The sequence below is a fragment of the Talpa europaea genome, assembly GCF_964194135.1.
Source record: "Talpa europaea genome assembly, chromosome: X".
Taxonomy (NCBI): domain Eukaryota; kingdom Metazoa; phylum Chordata; class Mammalia; order Eulipotyphla; family Talpidae; genus Talpa; species Talpa europaea.
Window position 1 is genome coordinate 9,283,809 of NC_140081.1, and position 21,263 is coordinate 9,305,071.

The window sequence follows — 21,263 nt, forward strand, 5'->3', positions numbered from 1 at the left end:
GCCCTCAAGATATTTTTAAACAATCCTGAGCTGAAATCCGTAGATAATATCTAACTACATGCATAATTTTTAGATTTTTAAAAGACTAATTAATATAGGGGTGAAATGAAAGTAAAAGAGTGTGTAAAACTCTAATAGTATGCTTGCATGTGGCTACACTAGTGCCGCACCGAGTGGTGGGGTTTTTGCCCCCAACTTAGCAGAATCGCTGTGACTGCGACAGTTGCGGGTGGAGACTGAAGTGGGGTGTTAAGTCAGCGGCCCAAATACCGTTAGAAGCATTGCCATTGGCGGATTTTTCTGCAGTGGTAGCAGCTCTTGAAAAAGGCCAAAGCGGGCGCTGGAAGGGATCATGCTCGGCGAAATAAGCCAGAAAGAAAGAGAAAAATACCGGATGGTCTCACTCATAGCAGGAGTCTAGAAAACCTAAATAAGGGACCAGGAAAAAGAATAACTATAAGAAAGAAAATATCAAAATCAACAAACAACTATGAGCCAGAGACACTCTATGGGGGGTGGGGGGCAGGGAGGGGAGGAATTGGGGTCAAAATAAGGGGGTCACAATTGTATGGGGAATATAAAAATAAGATTTATAATTAAAAAAAAGAAAGAAAGAAAAAGGCCAAAGCAAAAACCATTTTTGACAATCTTTCTTGCACTTACTACTTAAATATCTTGCTGTTTCTGGCAAATGCATTCAAAACTTTTTTATTTCTCTGTTAACACCCAGGTAGGGTCTGGGTCGAGATCCAGGTGTCAGATGCAGGTTCTAAGGCGGGCTTTCCTCTGCACGGGAATGGCCAGGGCAACCTTTGAAAGTCTTGTGCGAAGTAGGAGACGTTCTCTTTGCACACTAATTCGGACACCCAAATTCAAGAGCACCCCCAATCGTTGTGACAATGAACCCCAACTTGCAGAGTCATCCATTTGTGAGCCATAAAGGGATAGGTCTGCCCCCACCAGCCAGAAAGGGAGAGGTCTGCTGGCGGGAAGGAGCCAAAGTGAGAGAGGAAAGAAGAAGAAATGTCCGTTTGGACTCAGGCCGGGGTACGCCGTGGGGTCGCGGGGTGCGCACCTGACCTGCGTTGCCTGTCACTGCCTTGGGGAAGCAAGTGGAGCCGACAGCAGTGACCCTGCATGCAAGGCCAGCTTTTTAGTCCCGTCACCACCACGCTTAGCGTGCACCCCATTTTAAAATATCTAGAAATCCATTTCCTTCCTTTGCCATTTTTTCTATGGGATCTTTAAATGATTTTAAGTTTATTCAAAGGAGATTTTCTTTTTTAAAATCAAGTTTTATTGATTTGCCAAGAGTTTACATAACTATCATTTGAGGAGCTCAACCTGCTGTGCACGTGCGCACAGCGGACCCTCGGTCCTGCCACCTGCCCCCTCCCCTCCCCCATCTCCCCCCCCCCCCCCCCCCCGTCCCGGCTACTCTCTTCAGAGTCAAAGAGTTATTTTTTGTTGAGTTGTGCCAGTTTGTTAGAAAGAAATCCACTTTTTATAGATTTAAGGTTCTCTTCGGGCCCAGGTAGATTTCTGAAAATGAATTTAAAGATTTCTAGGGGGGCAAAGCAGCAATATGGATCAGAGCCTAAAAGTTTGCTCACTGTTGGACTCAGTCATCACCCTACAGTTTATCCTGAAAAAGTAATTCGCATGAAAGAATAACTGTAAATATGCTCATCAGACATGGTTCATGACTGTAAAAATGGAAAGCCACCTGATGATGCAACGACGAGGTATGCGTTGAATGCATTATGGCCACAGTGGACTTGTAGAAGTTGAAAAATCAGAGTGTTAAAAGTATTTAATCACCACGGGCAAGGGTGACAAAATATTTAGTACCTTCTGATCTCATTTGTATATATTTCTTTAATGTATAGCAAAAGTCTATCCCTGGAAGGGGTGGATGTGGGTATATGGTTGTTGAATATCTTCATGTTTAAATTGTGATCTATTTTTAGTTTCCAGAATGTCTGTATTGACCATGTTTCGCTTAGAAGAAAAATGCTAGCTAGGAAATGATGCAAATGTTTCTAAAGGAATCCACCTACAGCTATCTGGTCGAGTCTGTACTTGGTCCCTGCTCTGTGTTTGGTAACTGATCTGTTTCTGTAAGAGTGGCAAAAGGCTTATCACTGGTTAAGCGGGTGTGCATTGTGACAGGATCTAGCGGACTTTCATGAGTAGAGAACTTGACACCAAAGTTCTGAGCAGTAGCCTTGAGGGCAAAGGTCACTGAGCTCTCCAGCTCCCATCCATCCTGAAAGCCTGCCTTTGTTTGGCCTGGTTGTTTGACTGATGATGTCATGTGCGTCCCTTTGGCTAGGTGCTGCGGTGACACAGATTCTGTTCCTCTGCTTAGTAGCATTTGTTGGTAGCTCCTAAAATAGCTATTTTTTTTTAAGATTTATTTATGCATACAAGAACTGGGGTACAGGCCAGAGGTGAGGGGGGTGAGAGCATTCACCAGAGACAGAGTGGGGAACAGAACAGGCGGATCTACTGAAATACACTGCTGAGGGGGAGCAGCGGGGAGACAGGAGAGGTCTGCTGCGCCATGTGGGTCAGTTTCCTAGCTGGGGATGAAACTTGTGCTGCAGAGGCTGTGGATAGCTTCCTAGTGCTGAGACTCAACCCCTTGCGCTACCAGGGAGGCCCTGTAAAATAGCTATTGACCGTAAATATAAATGTACTGAATGCCCTACTGGTTCATTCTCAAAGCACTTCTGGAAGACAGAGGCGTCTAAAAGTTGTTTAACAAGGACAGCAAGGCACCAAGAGGTTAAAAGGTCTGCACATGTACTTATAGTTACCAAATTCTAGTCTCATGCTCGTTGTGGGCCAGGCCCTGTTCTAAGTGCTTAGCAAGTACTAATCCACATCAGCTTCATAACTGTCCTGAGATGAATATCATCAAGTTCCTTTTAAAGATGAGGTAACCACAGCACAGAGAGGTTAAGCCACTTGCCCAAGGTAACACTCGAGGAAGTTCTTGAGCCAGGATTTGAGGCCAGGCAGATTGGTTCCAGAGTTCAGATGCTCTGCTGTCTCTCAGAAGATTAATTGTTAGGTTTCCAAAGGCTGCTTCTGTTTGGGGGTCAGACAGTACCTTCAGGCCAGGCTAGCCGGCCTCTGTGTGCATGATGGGAAAAGGAGGCCAGACTTACAAGGGTGTGAGTGTGAGGCAATCTGTGGTCTGATGAAAGCCAGCCTGGGGTGATGCAACACACCACAGCATGGAAAGGTTTGCCCTGGGTCTGGCCGGGGCCCCACAGAATAAGGCAAAGACAGCCCCAAGCCTGACATAGCATCTGGGGCCCTGGCCTTCCCTCCTCGCTTTCTCTCTGGCGTGTACATGCCCACATTTGAATAGGGAAGCCTTTGGGATCCATTTTCCACCTTTTCACATTGGTTAACAGAAAGAGACAATGATCCCCACGGTTACCCCACATCTAACCATGGACTCGGGGTACCCATGCTTCTGTAAAAACTCGGTGGCAACTCTGTTAGCGGCTGGTTCATCTTTCCTCCCATATCTGCAAAATGCAAGGCTAAGTCCAACTGTTCCTTGGCTCCTCATTGTTCTTAGCTCACACGTCTAGATCTCAGTGAGGTCTGGAGGACCAGGACAGCCGGCCTCCGCCCCTGCTTCCTTCTCTCCAAGGTTACTCTGACCTGGGCCTGCCACACCCTTCCCCTGCCTCACAGAACCAGTCAGGCCAGTGAAAAGTCTTTCCTCGGCCTTTCCTGGCCACCCCCTCAGCCCTCCTGACTCCTGTTACCACAGAAACGCTGTAATTACGAATAATTGTGTATGTAACTGATCTGTTTCCCTTCTGCCCCACTCCCACTCCAGGCGACACATTCCATGACTGTGTCCCTCATGCCTAGAACAGTTTCTAGGTGTCCGATATGGCTTGTGAAATGAATGAACGACTGAACGACTGTGCATAATGTTTTTTGTTTGTTTGTTTGTTTTTGTGGGACCCTCGCTGCAGGAGGCCGGGATGGAACTGGGGATCGAACTGGCGCTGCAGAAGCTGCGGGCAGCCTGGCAACCCAGCGCTCTACCGCTGCGCCACCAGGGAAGGCCCTGTGCATAATGTTTTTGATTGTTTCACATAAGCAATTCTTTCCGTAGCTTCAGTGAATTATAACCAATACTGAAAAGTGGGAATGTAAATTTTCTTTTCTTCTTAAATCAAGTAAAGGTAATTGTATGACATGTCATCACTGATACGTGGCATCTCTACTGCTCTTTCTGTAATGAGACCTTTCAAAGAGCCACGAGAGTGGGGAGGAGCACAGGGACCCGGATCTAGGCCCTGCCAGCTGCACCAATGCCCAGCTGTTGCTCATCTGGATGCATCCCACAAACTCCTCCAGAGGCCAGCGCCCTCACTGCATTATTTTAAAGCTACCCCAGATAGCATATTGTTTCAACCATAAAACTTAATTATGTGTCTGTTAAGATAAAGACTCTTTTCAAACTTAATGCCATCTGCACACCTAAGCAATTCTTTTTTTATTACTATTTTTATCGAGACACAATAGACCGGGAGCATTGAATTCGTTTCACCTGTGCCACATTGCTCTGCTGTGGGTGTGTATCGCTAAACGAGCACCCTACTAAACCTAGTGAACATGCTCCCCGTACTTAGATCCAAAACATTTTTTTTTTTTTTTGCTGTGATGAGGACTTTTAAGATTTACTCTCTTAGCAACTTCCAAATATGCCAACTATATTAGCCAGACCCCGGCTGCACATTCCCTCCCGGGACTTATTGGAGAACTGGAAGTTTGTACCTTTTGACCCCTTTCACCCACCCCCTACCCCCGTCTCTGGCCACCACCAACCTGGTCTTTATAGCTATGAGCTCGATTGTTTTTAGATTCCACATAATTGTTTAGGAGATCTTTAATATCATCAAACATCTAGTCAGTATTTAAGCTGCCCAAATTATCTCACAAATGTCCATCGGTCCCTTAAGCCCTCACACGACAGTCCCTCCACCCTTTTCTGTTTATCTTGATATTTGTTTCTTAAAGACATTGTCTTCTTGTCTGTAACTTGGCGCCATTTTTTATTTGACAGGGAACACCCTGGTAGGCAACCTAGAGACTTGATGGGTGTCCGCTTTGATTTGGTGCCCTGGGGCAGGCGTTCCCTGCTATTCCCCAACCGCTAGCTGCATCACCTCCTCGGGGGCTGCAAGGGCAGACTCTCAACCTTATAAGACTCCGTCTTTAGAGCTCTCCTGCCCACCTGTGAAACTGTTCTATGAACACCTGTCCTGGTCTCTCTTCTATGCATTGCCTACCGGAGCGGCATGGGGGAGCGCCTTTATGCCACCATAAGGGGCTTGTAAGGTCCCCAGTATACCAGCTTTGTGTCTGCCTCAGGGTGTTTGTAGTTGTCGAGCCCTCTGTAAAGCGCCCCTCAGGATCTGTGCACGGAGTTCCCCCAGTTTATATTTGTCCCCTCCTCAGAGGAGACTTTCTGACCCTCTTCCTGTTTGTTACTCTACCCCTTTACCCTTTTTCTTCAAGCCACTTAGTTTTGGGGGTCCCGATGATATCTATTTCTGTGCACTTGTTAATTGCTCTCCTAGGCCATGCAGTACAGGCCTCCCCAAGATGTGTTACTTGGGCGTGTGGATTACTTCAGGCTGAGCTCAACTGTGGTCCTGCAGGCTCCAGAGAAACTTATTTTTCTCTCCTTTACCTGGAAGAATGAAAATTGGGGCTATTACCCAGATTTAGGGTCATCTCCAGAAATAACCTTTCTATGGGAGAAACCTATCTGTATGGCCGGGCAAACATGTTGTAGTGCCAGCAACCAGGTGCAGAGCAGGCGGAGGGAGGAGGGGGTGCAGGGGGGAGGCTGGCAGGCCTCCCAGCCCCCGGTGAATCTTTATGCTCTCTCTTCTGGGCTCTCTCCGGCACTATCTCATGGTCTTTTCCTCTCGTAGCCATTCCACCGTAGCTGTTCATCACCACAGCTGTTCTGTGTGATGTCTCCCTTCTATCCGCAGCCTCCAGGCTCAGGCGTGCACACTCACACACGCCCACACCATACTCCAGGTGTCCACAATCAGCATGCATGCCCGTGCCACGATCTCAAGTGCCTCCTGTCTTAGCACAATTAAGGCTGCAGGTGATAGCCCCAGAGGCCAGCGGCGTAAAAGCCTGACCAATTCACTTCCCCTATACATGCACTTACAGAGACTCTGGTCTTGTCACATGAGTCACCATCTCCTTGCTACATGAGTCCCCTCTTTGAAACCCCAGGCCTCTGTCCATCCAGACCAGCTTCTCGTGACCTGGACATCAGGCCTCCAACCCTTTACATTCCTTTTTTCGTTTATCCTCCAGACTCAGTCAGTAGCAGCATGTGTTGAAGTCATGCTGTGCAATGGATCTCATAGCCACCCCTAACTTTTACTGCCCGCTCCCACTCCTTTAAGGGTGTTCTCCCTAAGCTCGGTCATAGAGCAGAAAGGAGTGGATAACATCCTTTAGTCCAGGCTCCTGCCAGCACCCAAGTCCTTTCTCTAGCTTTTCTGACAGCTGGTAGCATTTACTCTGAATTCTTTAGGTGACACTGACAGGGAATTATCTCACTGGACAATTTTCATTGTTGGAAAATTCATTTTTTTTTAAATTTATACAAGCACTGGGTATAGTCAGAAGCGTGGGAGGGTGAGAGAATTCACCAGAGGCAGAGCGGGGAGCAGAACAGGCAGACTGACAGAGGACACTGCTGAGGGGAGCAGCGGGGGAGACAGGTCTGCAGCGCCATGGGGGACCCTCGCTGGCAGCCGAGGATCGAACCGGCGCTGCAGAGGCTGAGGGCAGCCCCGCAGCCCAGCGCTCCACCGATGCGCCACCAGGGGAGGCCCGGAAAATTCATTGTTATAATGAACTGAAATTATTTTACACACACACACACACACACACCACACACACGCGCGCGCACTCCAAGCCCTAGAAAGAGAGGTCTGAAAATGTGTGAAGATACATCAAATCCTTTGTGGTTTTACTATTCATCCAATTTTGTGGTCTCCCTCCTGGCAGGAGAATTATACTTCATCCAGATTAACTCAGACATAGTTGAAAATTGAGAGGAAATAACGTGTCACTTCTGGGTAGAAGCTTTGAGAGCCGGTTTCACTGAAGGCCTTTCTCCTCCTCCGAGTCAAGCTAAGTTCCAGAGAGAGGCTGCTTTATCAGTCTGAGTCCCAGAGCCAAGACATCGCCCAGCAAAGACAATGCCCCAGCAAACCCGCGAGGGACCTGTGGTTTAAGCCCGCTGATAGTCACTTCAGGTTCAAATAACTGAACCGGTGGAGGTTGTTGGTAAAACATAAGCTAGGCCACCTGAAGTGAATCCCCCGAACTCCTCTACTCAGTCCTCGCGAGTCAGTGTTAGCCTCTCACCGTCCTGGCCAGTCCCCTGGACTCCACTCATTTCTGTCCTCTCCCGCAAAATTATGCGCCTTAAAAAGTGGGGCCCAGATCGGAACCCCAGGTGCCATCCCGCCCGTGCACAGCCCAGCCCTGAGGCCGGGGACCCGCTCTCAAGAGACGCTGGTTTGTGCGCTTGGCGCGGGCTTTTAGGAGCGGCCGCGTCGTGCTGGTCATTCCAATGGTGCGTGCGCCAGAACAGCGCTGGGGGAAAGGCTCTTCCCAGGGAGCGCTCACGACTGGCCGCCTAACCGACTTGGAGGCCCTGCCGGGGCAGCCTTTTACAGCTGTCACGCGACCTCTCGAAGGCAGGTTCCCGGCAGAACCACCCGCAGAACACGATGTTCTGTCTTTGGCCCCGACCACGTCGTTAATCTTCACAGCCCGCGTACTGAGCTCCGGGCTGCCGGTCGGCGACACCGGAAGGGCTGGGCGCATGGTAGGATTGGCCGGCACGACCTCCAATCGCGCACGCGGAGCCCGCGGAGCGCCAGCCAAGGCCAAGGCCCGGGTGCGCGGGGCTCAGGAGGCGGGGCCCTACTTTCCCACGCAGGCGCCCTCAAGTCCCCGGCCCCTCGCACGCGCGCCGCGCGGTAACGGAAGGCGCCCCCCCCCACCCCGCCCACTCTGGCTTCAAGATCCAATGGGCGGCCGCGCGCCTTTTGGGTGGGCGGGGAACGCCCCGCGGGCCGTCCTGGTTGGCCCGCGGGCTGGCGCGGCGCGTGACGTCTCTCCGTCCTCGTCGCGTCGCGCTGCTTTAAGGAGTGACGTCGGGCGCCTGAAGGAGACTTGGGGACGCCGGGCTGAGGCTCTTGGGCTCCTCGGTCGCCGCCGCCGCCGCTGCCACAGCCCGCGCTTCATGAGGAAGATGCTCGCCGCTGTGTCGCGCGTGTTATCGGGCGCCGCCCAGAAGCCGGTGAGGCGGCGGGAGCGGGAGCGGGGCGCGCGGCCGGCGGGGGGTCCGGTCCCGGGGGCGCGCGGCGTGGCGGCGCGTAGGGCGTAGCGGGCGCCGCGGGCCTTTGTTTTGCCGCCGGGAGCGTAGCGGCCGCGGGTGCCGGCGCCGACCTGGGGTCGGACGGCGCTGCGCGGGGAGGTCGGCGCGGGCTGGCGGCTGTGCCCCGACGTGCCCGTTCGTTGGCCGCGGGCCGCCTCCCGTGTGAGGTGACTCCATCTCCCAGCCCGCCCGCTTGAAACCGCCCTTTGGCGTCTTGGTGATGGCGAGGCCGTCGCGGGTGAAGGCGTGGGGCGTGGGGCCTGGCGCACATCAAACCCCGGCGTCTCGGCGCCCAGCCGGGTGCTCCGTTCCATCCAGAAAAGGGATCGGGTGGTAGCGCTTGCCCCGCGGGGGCGTTCCGAGGGCTCCGTGAGCGGCTTGTTTGTAAACTCGCCCGGTGGCGCGTGGGTCGCGCTGGGCGCCGGGCGTTAGCTGCTGCCGGCTTCGCGTGCCCGGCTGGTGCCACCTCTCTTGAGCACCGCGGTCGGCTCTGGCAGGTTCCGCACAGTGTCGAGTTCCCAGAAATGACTCCATCCCCTTAATTCTCTGCAACCTCGGGCCTTTCTTAGCTGTACCTTGGAAGCAGGCGTGCGAGAACCCAGGGGAAACTGTCCCTCGCCCCAGGCACCCACTCAGGGTGTGTAAAAGCGGCTAATGGAAAGTGTTCCTGGGGAGGGACGGGCTTAGAGGTAACTGTGACTCCAGCCTTTCGGCGCGCCCAGCACCTTGGGCTCTTGTGACCTCTAGGCACAGTGAGGTGGCATTACTTGGCTACGTGCAGCCAAGCTCCGACTTGTCCTTCTGGCTCTAGTAACTCTCCCAGGACTTCGTGGCAACTCTGCCTAGTATGGGCGGTGCGCGCGGAAAGGGAGCGTGGGCACCCCTCTTGGCATGCCATTGCAGTAACTACAGAGCACAATTTGATTAATCGATCAGTTATTAGCCTTTAAATTGTAGGTGGCGCTGCCCGAAGGAGAAGCACATTTATGTCACCGTTAAGTGCTTCTGCATACACCTGCTGACACAGCCAGCCTTTATGGCGCTCTTAATGTGTGCCAGGCACTGGGTTTGGTGTTTCACGTTCTTTGCCACACTCGCTACAGTGGCTCGCTTTTTAGCTGAATGTAATAGAAGCATGTTTTCAATATTACACAGACCCTTAGTTCTGCGTTCTGTTACATTTAAAGGAACTGCATTAAAAAGGGAAGGCTTTGGTAGAATTGGTGATGATTTACAGAAAAAGGAAAAACTTGACATCGAATTATGGTCACATCTGTGTCCCTATGAACTCTAAAGAGAGGTCGTTATTTAAAACCTAAGCCTCAGTCCCTCAGGTGTCCCAAATACTCTCAGTTGTGTTTTCTAATCTTTCAGCAATATGTTGGCATGAAATGCAAATTCCATTTCATCTTCCTCTCAGTAGATTTGGCCTCTTCAAAAATCAGCCCAAATTGAATAGACATGAGTTTTAGGCTACAGTGATCTTTCAACTGGATAAAACTAGAGAGGACTGTAACTTCATCCAATTACAAAAAATTGTTATTGAGAGAAAAGACTATTATGGTGGAACTGGATCCCCTTACATAATATTTCTAAATTTTTCAAAAGATTTATTATATTTATGCATACAAGAGCTGGGGTGTAGGCCAGTGGTGTGTGTGGGGGAGAGTGAAAGGATATACCAGAGACAGACCAGGGAGTAGAACAAGCAGCTCTACGGAAATACACTGCTGAGGGGATCAGCAGGTGGGACAGGAGAGGTCTGCTGGCCATGTGGGTCACATCCTTGGCCAGGGATTGAACTCAGGCTGCAGTGGTTGGCGATAGCTTCATAGAGCTGAGACTTAACCCTTTGTGCCACCCCAGAGGTCTCCATGCTCTTTATTTTAAGTCACCCCTCTTTTTTTGCCAGTTTTGTGTGTTTCTTGTGTATATGACGATTATATTTGAACAGTGAAAAATATTTTGAAAAATTATGTATGAACTCTCTATGTGTCTGTGGACTGAAACTGTATTGGCTCTCTTCTCAGCAGAGCAAAGTAGCTAGCTAGTCACTGTTTCCATAGACTAGTAATCCAGGAGATGTTGCCAGAGTGCTCACTGTACTTTGGGCTCTGGGGTCTAGTGGGTCATTCCTCATCGGGTTTTGGTTGTGTTTAACACAGGCTATTTAGAGTGTTCGGAAGGATTTAGAACCATCATATATCTATACTTTTTTTTTTTTTTTAAGACTTGTACTTCTTAATGCAAAAAACCTGATTACTAGTTAATGGGAAGCACTTGAAACGGTGCGGCATGGATGGGTTTTTGTTCCACAACATGCCAGGCTCCCAATGATTCTGGGTTTGAAACTTAATTTTTTTTCAAATTTCCATTGGTTTACAAAACCGTGTAGGTTTCAGGCTGTATCTTCACACCTCAATAAATGTGTGCATCACAAGTGATCCTTCTGTTTATCCCATTCCCCTTTTCCTTCCCCCTGGTAACTCCCACTTCGTTATCAGAGCCTAAGATGTTTCGTTAGTTTGCTTTGCTGCTTTATATTCCACATGAGTGAAACCATCCAGTATTGTCTTTCTCACGTTTCATTTAGTATCATTACCTCAAGTTCTAGCCATGTCACATAAAGCAAGATTTCACATTCCTTAAAATTAAGGCAACATCTAAGCATAAGTGATATTTTTTTTACCTTTTTAAACAAACTGAATTAAAGTGGTACGTATAGTGTTTAATATCTTAGAACCTCGGTGGAAATGTTGCTGTAATTTATCGTGGTGTTTACTGCTCCATTTGCGACACCAGGGTCTGGCCCGAGTGGACGCCTTGGGCTATTGTCTCCCTCTACTTGGTATCCTTCAGCCCGCCTTGCAAAACCTGTGAGAGGTCAGCGCCTTCTTTTTCAGTAATTATCTAGGTCATTATTTTATTTATTTTTGGTAGCATTTCTAAAGTAAATTCTCATTGGTTTATAAGAGCATGTAAGTTTCAGGTGTCCAGCATTGTAATCAACATGTCTGCACTGATCACCACGGAAAACCGACTCTCCACCGTGGTCATGATTACTCAACAGAAAGTTGAGACTCTCCAGATGGAAGCAGGGCCCAGTGTAACTTAATTCACTTAAGGTGCCTCAATAGCTGTGATTTCATCTTTGAATGAGGTTGAGTTTTCAAAGTTCTTAGTTCACATAAAATTTATTTATTTATTTATTTATTTTTAATAGAGGCATGTTTTTTTTCTTTATTTGTTTGCTTGTTTGTTTGTTTTTTGTTTACACATGCACTGGGTACAGTCAGAAGCGCGGGAGGGTGAGAGAATTCACCAGAGCCAGAGCGGGGAGCAGAGCAGGCAGAAGGACCGAAGTACACTGCTGAGGGGAGCAGCGGGCGGCAGGAGAGGTCTGCGCGCCATGTGGGACCCTCCTCTGGTGGCCGGGGAGCAGCCAGGGATTGAACCGGCGCCGCAGAGGCCGCGGGCAGCTTCGCAACCCAGCGCTCTACCGCTGCGCCACCGGGGAGGCCCAGTTCACATAAAATTTAAACGGCACTTAAAATTTTTATTTTTTGTCTTATTGCTTGTATTTCCATTATGACCCCTTTCTTTTGTAAGATTTTTACTACCAGTATATTCTTTGGACTTTTTAGGTAGTAGGTAAGATTTTTAATTTAAACTAGTAGAATCTGGAATTTTTGAAATGTTTCACCTTTCACTTAAATGGTTCCCAAGTATTTACAAACAGCTGGTATCGCAAAGAGGACTTCCTTTCGACAGAACTTTTTTTGACTCTCCAGAGACAGTGAATGGTGATCTTTTCAACCATATTAAGTCAGAAATTATGGTGTCCTCACACTTCTGATAGGAACTCTAGCCTGACTCCTTTCACCTGTAATGTCAGTGAGTGTCCTTATTTTTGAAATTTGGAATGAAAATGGAAAAAGGTATCTTAAGTAGCTTCTGACAGCCAAAACCTGTGACCTACCTTCCTGCTTTTTATTATATAGACCTGTCATTCTTTGTTGTTTGGACTTCAGGCTTGAGAAAGAAAATTTTGCCTTTTCTCAGTTACTGTTTCCCGACTGGTTTGATCTCTGATTTTCAGTATTCCCCAAAACCTGTTTCTGTAGCTGCATCTGGAAATTCATTTCGCAATACAAGAACTATTTCTGGCTCCACAAAATAACAGCCAAAAATAACATGTCTTTTTTTATGATTGCCAAATACAACCTTTTGTTTGCCACCTCACGCCTCTCGGCTTTACTTCTTCCCAAATTTATCCGTTTTCTTCACTTACTCTTAGACATATTAAGGGACTGCTCTGGCTTGGCTGAAGCATTTATTTCCAGGGTTTTAAACTGTTTTTCTCCAGCAATATTATTGTCTTTCCCTGTTGACTTTGCCAGATAATGGCATATGGATGGGTGAAGAGATAGAGGTAATAGCTTTCTGCCTCTTGGCTCGTCTACTTGGAGGTATGCACTTTACAAGCAGGTCAGTCTTTTCTAAGTTCAAATCCAGTGCTAGCAGTTAAATGGTAAGGTAATAATTCTGAATCAACAACATCAAAGTAATATTTTGTGGGATCTGATGAATGTGCCCCACGTCTTCATGGAAAGTCATGTTGGTTTACATATCAGTGTGGGAAAATATGACGCCCCGTGGCTAGAATGGTATAATACCGCCACTGCTTACATGTCTATGGTCTAACTTGGACCTTCGCTGTTACATAGATTTGCTGTAAGCAGGTATGTTTGTATGTTTAAGAGTAGAAAGGAATCATTTCCTGCAGCTTTTTACCCCCCCACCCCACCCCCACCCCAAGGTCTGGGGCTTCAGGAGGCTCCTGCCCAAGACACAGGCTCAAATTAGAAAACATCTCTCAGGTTCACTGCTTTTAAGTCAGGGAATGCTGGCTGTCTTCTTTTGTCTTACACATTTCTCATGAAAGCATTTACCTCACACTATGAGTAGTTTAAAATTTTTCTTAGAGGTCCAGCTCATAGAAAAGTAATTTGCCTAAAATTAGGGATTCATAGTTTTATTTAAAATAGAGTTCTGAAAGTGAAACTTTAGCTTGTTGGAAATATATTATGACTAAGTACCTTACGTGTCTAGTCTCTTCAATGTGGCCATTAACAGCAGCGTATTCTGTCATTTTCTCGGGTTTTGGCGCCTTTCTCGTTCTGCTGTTGGCCTGGAGATGCAGGTAGGGTCATAGTTCACTGGCCTAAGTGTGCGTTCATTTTGGAAGACCAGATCCCTATACAGAAGCAGCATGGAAGAGAAGCCCCAGAGTATGGTGTGGTGTATTAAAGCTCCATGACCGCATCTGATAATGATTTTCAAAAAGAACTAACAATAAAAAGTGCTGATTTGTTTATTTTGATCTTTCAAGGCAAGCAGAGTGCTGGTGGCATCCCGTAATTTTGCAAATGATGCTACATTTGAAATTAAGGTAAGAAGTATTTCATTTTCCCATGGGTACACTCTGATACGCAGTTTAACCTTTGGAATGGAACATTTTGGTGTTCATCCTTTTTCACTATTTTCTTCCAAAATATTCTGGAAGTTTACAAAAATTAGAATATGCTTATTTAGCAGCTTGGGGCAGGGGCCATTAAAAAACTTGGAGACTTCAAAGTTCAGAATGTAATTCAGTGAAACATTTGAGTAAGATTCTTGGAATGCTTTGGAAGTTTGTCTTTCACTTGACTTCCGGGAGTTTTCACTGAAAGACATTTTAGGCCCCCTCCCCCATCCCACTGTATAGTAAGTTTCGTGACTTAAGGCGTCAGAAGCAATATGCAGTATTTCTGCTGTGCATCTGCTGGGAGTTTTTTATTTAAATATTATTTGCAGTGTTGACTACGTCAACAACTGGAAGTTAACTGCCTGATTCCATTTCAGAAGTGTGATCTTCACCGGCTGGAAGAGGGCCCTCCCGTCACAACTGTGCTCACCAGGGAGGATGGACTCAGATACTACAGGATGATGCAGACCGTGCGCCGAATGGAGTTAAAGGCTGACCAGCTGTACAAGCAGAAAATCATTCGTGGTTTCTGTCACTTGTGTGATGGTCAGGTGAGTGGTAGTTGTGTAATAAAACCATGTTATTTAGGAATTTGAGTATGGGTTGTGTTTGTTGACTTTCACCCTGACTTACATTGGGAGAATTCAAGGCTGGCATTTTAGAATGAAAATGAGACTGTTGAAACCTGTTGTGAAGAATTTATTCACATCATATTGCTCATTTCCTATATTTCAAAGCTTTATGACATTGTGGTTACACATACTGGACATACTTGTAGGAAAGAGATTTTGTGACTTGCCAGTGGCTTGGAGTTAACCCCCCCCCCCCATTTCTGATGGAAAATAGAGCCATTCTGTTTATTAATGAAGACTTCTGCTAGGCCAAATGTTTCATAATAGTCTAGGATACCTTTTATCCAGAAACGTATATTGACTCATCACTGCTTTTGCCTTTAATGCAGGAAGCTTGTTGTGTGGGCCTGGAAGCTGGTATAAACCCCACGGACCATCTTATCACAGCCTATCGGGCTCATGGCTTCACCTTTACTCGTGGGCTTTCTGTCCGAGAAATTCTTGCAGAGCTTACAGGTTTGATGTTGATTTATTGAAAGGGAAAACGGGTGAATTAAGTTTTCAAATCTCTCCCATGAAGATGTTAGCCATCATGAGTTAATACTAGAACCTTTTTCAGTTAAAAAAAACCTTTCCTCTGTTATGCTTTTGAATAAACTGGCCAGTTTTGAGGCCATTAGGCCCCTTAGGTAAAAGTTTGAAAGGTTAGCTCTATGAAGCCAGAATAGTGTTTACCACAATGCAAGCGTGCCAGCAGAAGTCCAGCAGTCCTAGAAAGTAAACTAAATAGAAATGTTTTGTTGTATGCAAATCAAATTTTAGGAATCTTAGTGACTCTTGAACTATTTGGTATGCCAGTGTAGGAGGATTTGGAAGCCTCGGGTACCATGGTAACATCTGAAGAGCAGGGAAGATTGGAAAGATCAAGGACATGGGGACTAGCCTGATCCTCACTATAAAAGGACCAGGAGACATAGAGGGGCAGGTGCTCCTGCAATTGCGTTAACCTCATGGTTCTAATGGCCGAGCCTGTAAGTAATACCTGAGGTGGGGTTTTATGTGTTTGGCTTCTGATACGTTTGTGTGCTGCCATCTCCAGGACGAAGAGGAGGCTGTGCTAAAGGAAAGGGAGGCTCGATGCATATGTATGCGAAGAACTTCTACGGTGGCAATGGCATCGTTGGAGCCCAGGTAGTGCAGGAATGCATGCTTTCCGAGATTGAACACAAGCCCACGTCTTTCCACTACCCCCAAAGAAATTACTTTGGGGGTTTGGTGTGCTTTGAAAGACAAGATCTATTGCTTCATATCCCTAGCATTTAATCCTGTAATAATTTGGATCATTAATTTTTTTTCCTTTTTGGTGTGTGTTATGTAAGCAAGAGCATCTAGCAGTGGAGCTACACCTTCACCTTTTCATTTATATTTATTGCACACGAATATACATTTGTCCACATCACCCTCCCCACTCCCTTGCTGTAGACAGTGCGGACACTGGTGCCAATCAGCATCTCAAAGCCCAAGTTAGAATTAAAAATCAGCTTTTGTGGTTATTCTCATCAGTTAATGAAGTAGCAGGGTATAAATCTTGATTGTTTGGTTTACTTTCTAATATATTGAGTCTGTTTTTTAAAATTTGGTTTCATTTTTTTATCAATAGTTGACAGTACAGAAATGTTAATTGCTTAATAGATAAAATAGAATGTCCTAATGTTACTTTACTGGCTTGTCTAAAGTATTCAGAGGGAGAAGGGAGAGTTTATATTTCAAATTCTAGCCAGGAGTTAAAATTCAGAGTATTAATTTCTGTCCTCATGCATTTCTGTGGTTCCTTTCCTGGTTCTACGTAATGCTAGGTGCCCCTGGGAGCTGGGATTGCTCTGGCCTGTAAGTATAACGGAAAAGATGAGGTCTGTTTGACTTTATATGGCGATGGTGCTGCTAATCAGGTGAGTATGTGTCTCTTAATTTTTCTGTAATGATTACCATTTTATTTCCAAAGTGGTAAATAGTCCTAGTTCTCTCTGTAAAGGAGTCATGTAGTATTAGTTGATAGCCATTTATGTGGCAAGCTAAAACTTGGTTTCATGCCAACTTAGAGATTTCTACCTCTTGGCATGTTTCACAAGTGCTTTATAGGGGTGCACTTCCGTGAGGGAGCTTCTTTACCCCAGTGCTTCCCAAACTCTGTAGTAACGTATCTTTACATTTTAATTCATTGCAAACCAATTCTGTAGTGTTCAAACTTCTGAGTAATCACCAGGCTGTAGGCAACATTCTATGAGGGGCCTGTTCTAGACGCTGCTGCTTAGCACACTAGTTCACTCTGGTTAGCCAGTTGGTCTAACAAAGCCTAAAACTAGGTACCACATTTTTCCATGTTGACTTTTTCCCCACCACCCCAGAGAAATAAGTGATGGGATTTGGCTTGTCTCCCCTTTATTATAAGAGTGTGACCCCTGATGTTTATCTTCACCCCAACACACACTCCTTTGCCTCACCACCAAAAGCATGGCTGTAGAAGATGAGGTTTTTAGTTCTTTATGAGGGCTCTCTGCCAGCAGAGCAGCAGCTATTATATATGATGAAAGTCTAGAAAAATAGCAAAACGAAACCACTTAAATTTTTTAATACATGTTTCCAGGGTCAGATATTTGAAGCTTACAATATGGCAGCTTTGTGGAAATTGCCTTGCATTTTCATCTGTGAAAATAACCGCTACGGAATGGGAACCTCTGTTGAGAGAGCAGCCGCCAGCACTGACTACTACAAGAGAGGCGACTTCATCCCCGGGCTGAGGGTGAGGCGCAGCTCGATGTCAGTGTGTGAGCAGGGTGTGTAAAGTCAGAATACTTTGGGGCAGTGTGATTCATGCTTTGCTCCTGTCCCATGTATTAACAGGTAGATGGAATGGATGTCCTGTGTGTCCGGGAGGCGACAAAGTTTGCAGCTGCCCATTGTAGATCCGGAAAAGTAAGACTCCTATCTCTGGGCTAGAGAACTCTAATAATTCATGTTAAAAGTAGAAGGCCTGGGCCTCCCCGGTGGCGCAGCGGTTGAGCGCTGGGTTGCGAAGCTGCCTGCGGCCTCTGCGGCGCCGGTTCGATCCCCGGCTGCTCCCCGGCCACCGGAGGAGGGTCCCACATGGCGCGCAGACCTCTCCTGCCGCCCGCTGCTCCCCTGAGCAGTGTACTTCGGTCCTTCTGCCTGCTCTGCTCCCCGCTCTGGCTCTGGTGAATTCTCTCACCCTCCCGCGCTTCTGACTGTACCCAGTGCATGTATAAACCAAACAAACAAACAATAAATAAATAAATAAATAAGACATGCCTCTAGAAAATTAAAAAAAAAAAAAAAAAAAAAAAGAAATATTCGAGAAAAGAAATAATTTAAAAAAAAAAAAAAAAAAAAAAAAAAAAAAAAGAAAAAAGTAGAAGGCCTGTTAGCTATTCATGTTGACGGTGAACCAAACCCAAAGGCAAGATAGAATTAAATGCCTCTTCCCCCTCCATTAAACATAAGCCCCTTGAGTGAGCGGACTGGGGACGCCCAATGCTAAATTTATCTCCTATAAACAAAATCTTGATTTTTTTCAGCAATGGCAGTGGAAGGATAGAGAAGTGAGACTGGGCCTAAGAGGCTTACGTGCCATCAGAGCTAGCAGCCAGATGTTCTTTTCCTAAATCTGTGTTACAGGGGCCCTGGGGTTGACCTTCCATTGATGTCCCCGTGTGTGCATGTGGGGAGTAATGCAAACGAGATTTGGCTGGCAGGGATAAAGCTGGGAGAGAGGGGATGACAGAGCTAGAGAAATGGAGCGCAGTTCCAGAAGCAAAAAACGAGAAGACTGAAATGACTGAGACGGCAGGTTCGGGGCACTGGGCCCAACTGTCTACATTGTGGATCCCCCTCTCCCTGAACCAGTTTGTGGGGTCCAACCATATAGGGAAACAAGGTTAATGGTTTATAGTATGTGTTGACTTTCCTACCCTGACCAAAGATCTTAGAGTCTGGGAGGGCCTGGAATCCTCCTTAGCCCAACCCACCGTACATCCAAATGGCTACTGGATGACATAGCAGCAGTGTGTTATCTTGCTTGGTCTGCACAACTGAGGGGACAGGCACAGAGCCCTCCCCCTTTTAACTACTACACAAAACCATAGCCGCATCAGTGTTCTCTCTGGAAGTGGGTAGTGTGGCAGAAGCAATCTACACGAGCTAGTGTAGCCAGACTCCCTGTACAGAGTTGAAAGGTAACTTATCACCGGCCACCTGTGCCTGCCAACTTTGTTACACAACTAGCCAAATCCGTGTGAAGCAGGTTATCGGCCCACAGGAAAGGGCGTCCCGAAATTTACTCACCCCAGTCTTAGGTCTCCATTCTTTCTGCACTTCCCAGCACATGCACAGGTCTGCTTTTAGTCTTCTTTTGTCAGTTTATACATCGACTAGGGGAAAGAATTCACTGAGGATAAAAGCTATTCCCTCTCCCATACCTGATCTGTGGTTTTTAGAGGGTTAACACACCAAATGCCGTGCTGCTGAAGTAAGCCATTCTGATGCTAAACAGCTGCAGCAGGTTTTGTCTAGTGTGCTCCAGTTAAAAATGAAAAGGATGAAACATACAAAAATAAACAGGTATTAGAAATGAGAACACAGAGGATCAGTCCACCAATAGAAATTCTTGACAACTCAGCACACTTACAGGTCTGATGAGCATTACCTTTGATCTTCAGTCTTCATTTGAGGTTGTGGAGGACTGATGTGCCGTGCCTGTTGTCTCACCCGCTTCCTTTGGGTTGTTTCAGGGGCCCATACTGATGGAGTTACAGACTTACCGTTACCATGGACACAGCATGAGTGATCCTGGAGTCAGGTAAGAGTTGTGGGCAAGCTAAATGGTATCCAGAGTGGGTAGGGGGCTTTGAATGTTGCTGCTCACATGAAAAATCAAAGCATTTCAACATTTGCTTTTGAAATGGCTTAAAAGCAGCAACTCCAAATACATACATTTGACTATAGAAAACATTCTGAAAATTCATAAAGTTTAGAATATGTACATGATAGCCTGAGCAGCAGTAAAAAAATTTTTTTCAGACAAATTGTTGCATAAAACTAGTCAAATGGTAGAGTAATATATTTGGGGGCTTAAAATGCCCTGCTCCTTTGGGAGAGTTGGAATTTGACTAAGCACATGGGGTATTGGAGTAGATCAGCTCAGAAAGCTAGGTTATATTATAATAAAGAGTTTTACTTATCACTTAGAACTCCATTCTCTACACCAAGGCTGCTAAGGAAAAGAATGTATTCTAGCATCGAGAATTGGAAAACCTCTCCACGCTTCTGTGGGGCCCTAGGGGAGAAGGGAAAGGCAGACATTTATTCCTGCTTGTCATTCTGCCTCAGAGCCTACCACTATACAAAAATCATCTTAAAAGGGTAGGACAGTTGACAAGTAAATAGCCCTACCACTTCTTGATTTAGGTTTAAAAAAAAAAAAAAAGAGCCCTCTTGTCTTGGTGAATTGCCAGTGTTCTAGGTGAAAGCAGCTCCTGTAGAGTGTTACACGCTCAACACAGAAATGCAGTCTACGTTCCCCCATATTCCCATGGTGACACAGGTGTTGCTATGCTCCTATCTCAAAAACATGCCTTTTGTACCTCACTTCATTTTAACAGCATGGCCCCTTAGTGTATTGCACAAAACTGTTCTGATCTACTCATAACTACATTTCCCACCCTGTAGTTACCGTACACGAGAAGAAATTCAGGAAGTAAGAAGTAAGAGTGACCCTATCATGCTTCTCAAGGACAGAATGGTGAACAACAATCTTGCGAGCGTGGAGGAATTAAAGGTACAATTCCCCCTGGGGTTTTCAAGTCTGCAGAGGTTGACTTTCCTTTCTGAGCAAGTCTTCTCCACTCTAAAAGCTGCCACACTCCAGGCTGAGCTCTACCGAAGTAAATGGGAGAGACTGGATTAAGTCACAGTGGCAAGGCCTTCAGCAGCACAGTTCTTTTCTTAAAGATACTTTGGCTTTTTAATGCCTAAAATGCTCCCTCACCGATCCTCTTTTTAATGCACTCTGTACTCCAAAATATTTGTTTAGATCGTTGTCATGTTTTTAGAGTACGACTAGACTAGCACTAGAAGACGTCTAGCAACAAGTTCTGAAAGAACTAGTGGGTACCTGAGCTGCTGTTCATTGACAATTCTCCTGTACCATATAATCTGATTTTTCAGGAAATTGATGTGGAAGTGAGGAAAGAAATTGAGGATGCTGCCCAGTTTGCCACCGCTGATCCTGAACCACCTTTGGAAGAACTAGGCTATCACATCTATAGCAGCGACCCACCTTTTGAAGTTCGTGGTGCAAATCAGTGGATCAAGTTTAAGTCCATCAGTTAAGGGGGAGAGCGCATCTAATGGTTACACCTTCTGTGGGCTATTTGGCAGCAACTGTAACGAACTCTATGTTCTTATCTTTGTTAAGGAGGAATTAAACCCATAAAAAAAACTTTCATTAAGGCTAAACAGTATGTAGAGTAAGTGCATGCAGTTTACTCTGCTGCATTAGAAAATGTTATTGCACAAAGTATTTAGTGTGACTGTTATAAAGGTTATTTTAGACCTATATAAAATAAGTAATAGTTTGCTTAACCTTTCCTTGAAATTACATCCGTAAAGTAGTTTTATT

The 21,263-nt window shown here is 46.4% G+C and overlaps 1 protein-coding gene across 3 annotated transcripts; it reads left to right on the plus strand.

The window, feature by feature from the left end:
- Positions 1-8,335: 8,335 nt before the first annotated feature.
- PDHA1 (pyruvate dehydrogenase E1 subunit alpha 1) lies at positions 8,336-20,974 on the plus strand (the record flags this gene model as incomplete). 3 transcript variants are annotated; one of them, XM_084258509.1, is made up of 11 exons in its annotated part: positions 8,336-8,392; positions 13,863-13,922; positions 14,375-14,548; positions 14,938-15,085; positions 15,669-15,760; positions 16,426-16,518; positions 17,214-17,369; positions 17,471-17,542; positions 19,375-19,442; positions 20,312-20,420; positions 20,810-20,974. In XM_084258509.1, 11 exons carry the CDS (start codon positions 8,336-8,338, stop codon positions 20,972-20,974), a joined length of 1,194 nt encoding a protein of 397 aa, XP_084114635.1. The 3 variants fall into 3 exon arrangements, with proteins under 3 accessions (XP_084114635.1, XP_084114636.1, XP_084114637.1); XM_084258510.1 differs by having other exon boundaries at positions 14,959-15,085; XM_084258511.1 differs by lacking the exon at positions 16,426-16,518 and having other exon boundaries at positions 14,959-15,085.
- Positions 20,975-21,263: the final 289 nt, after the last annotated feature.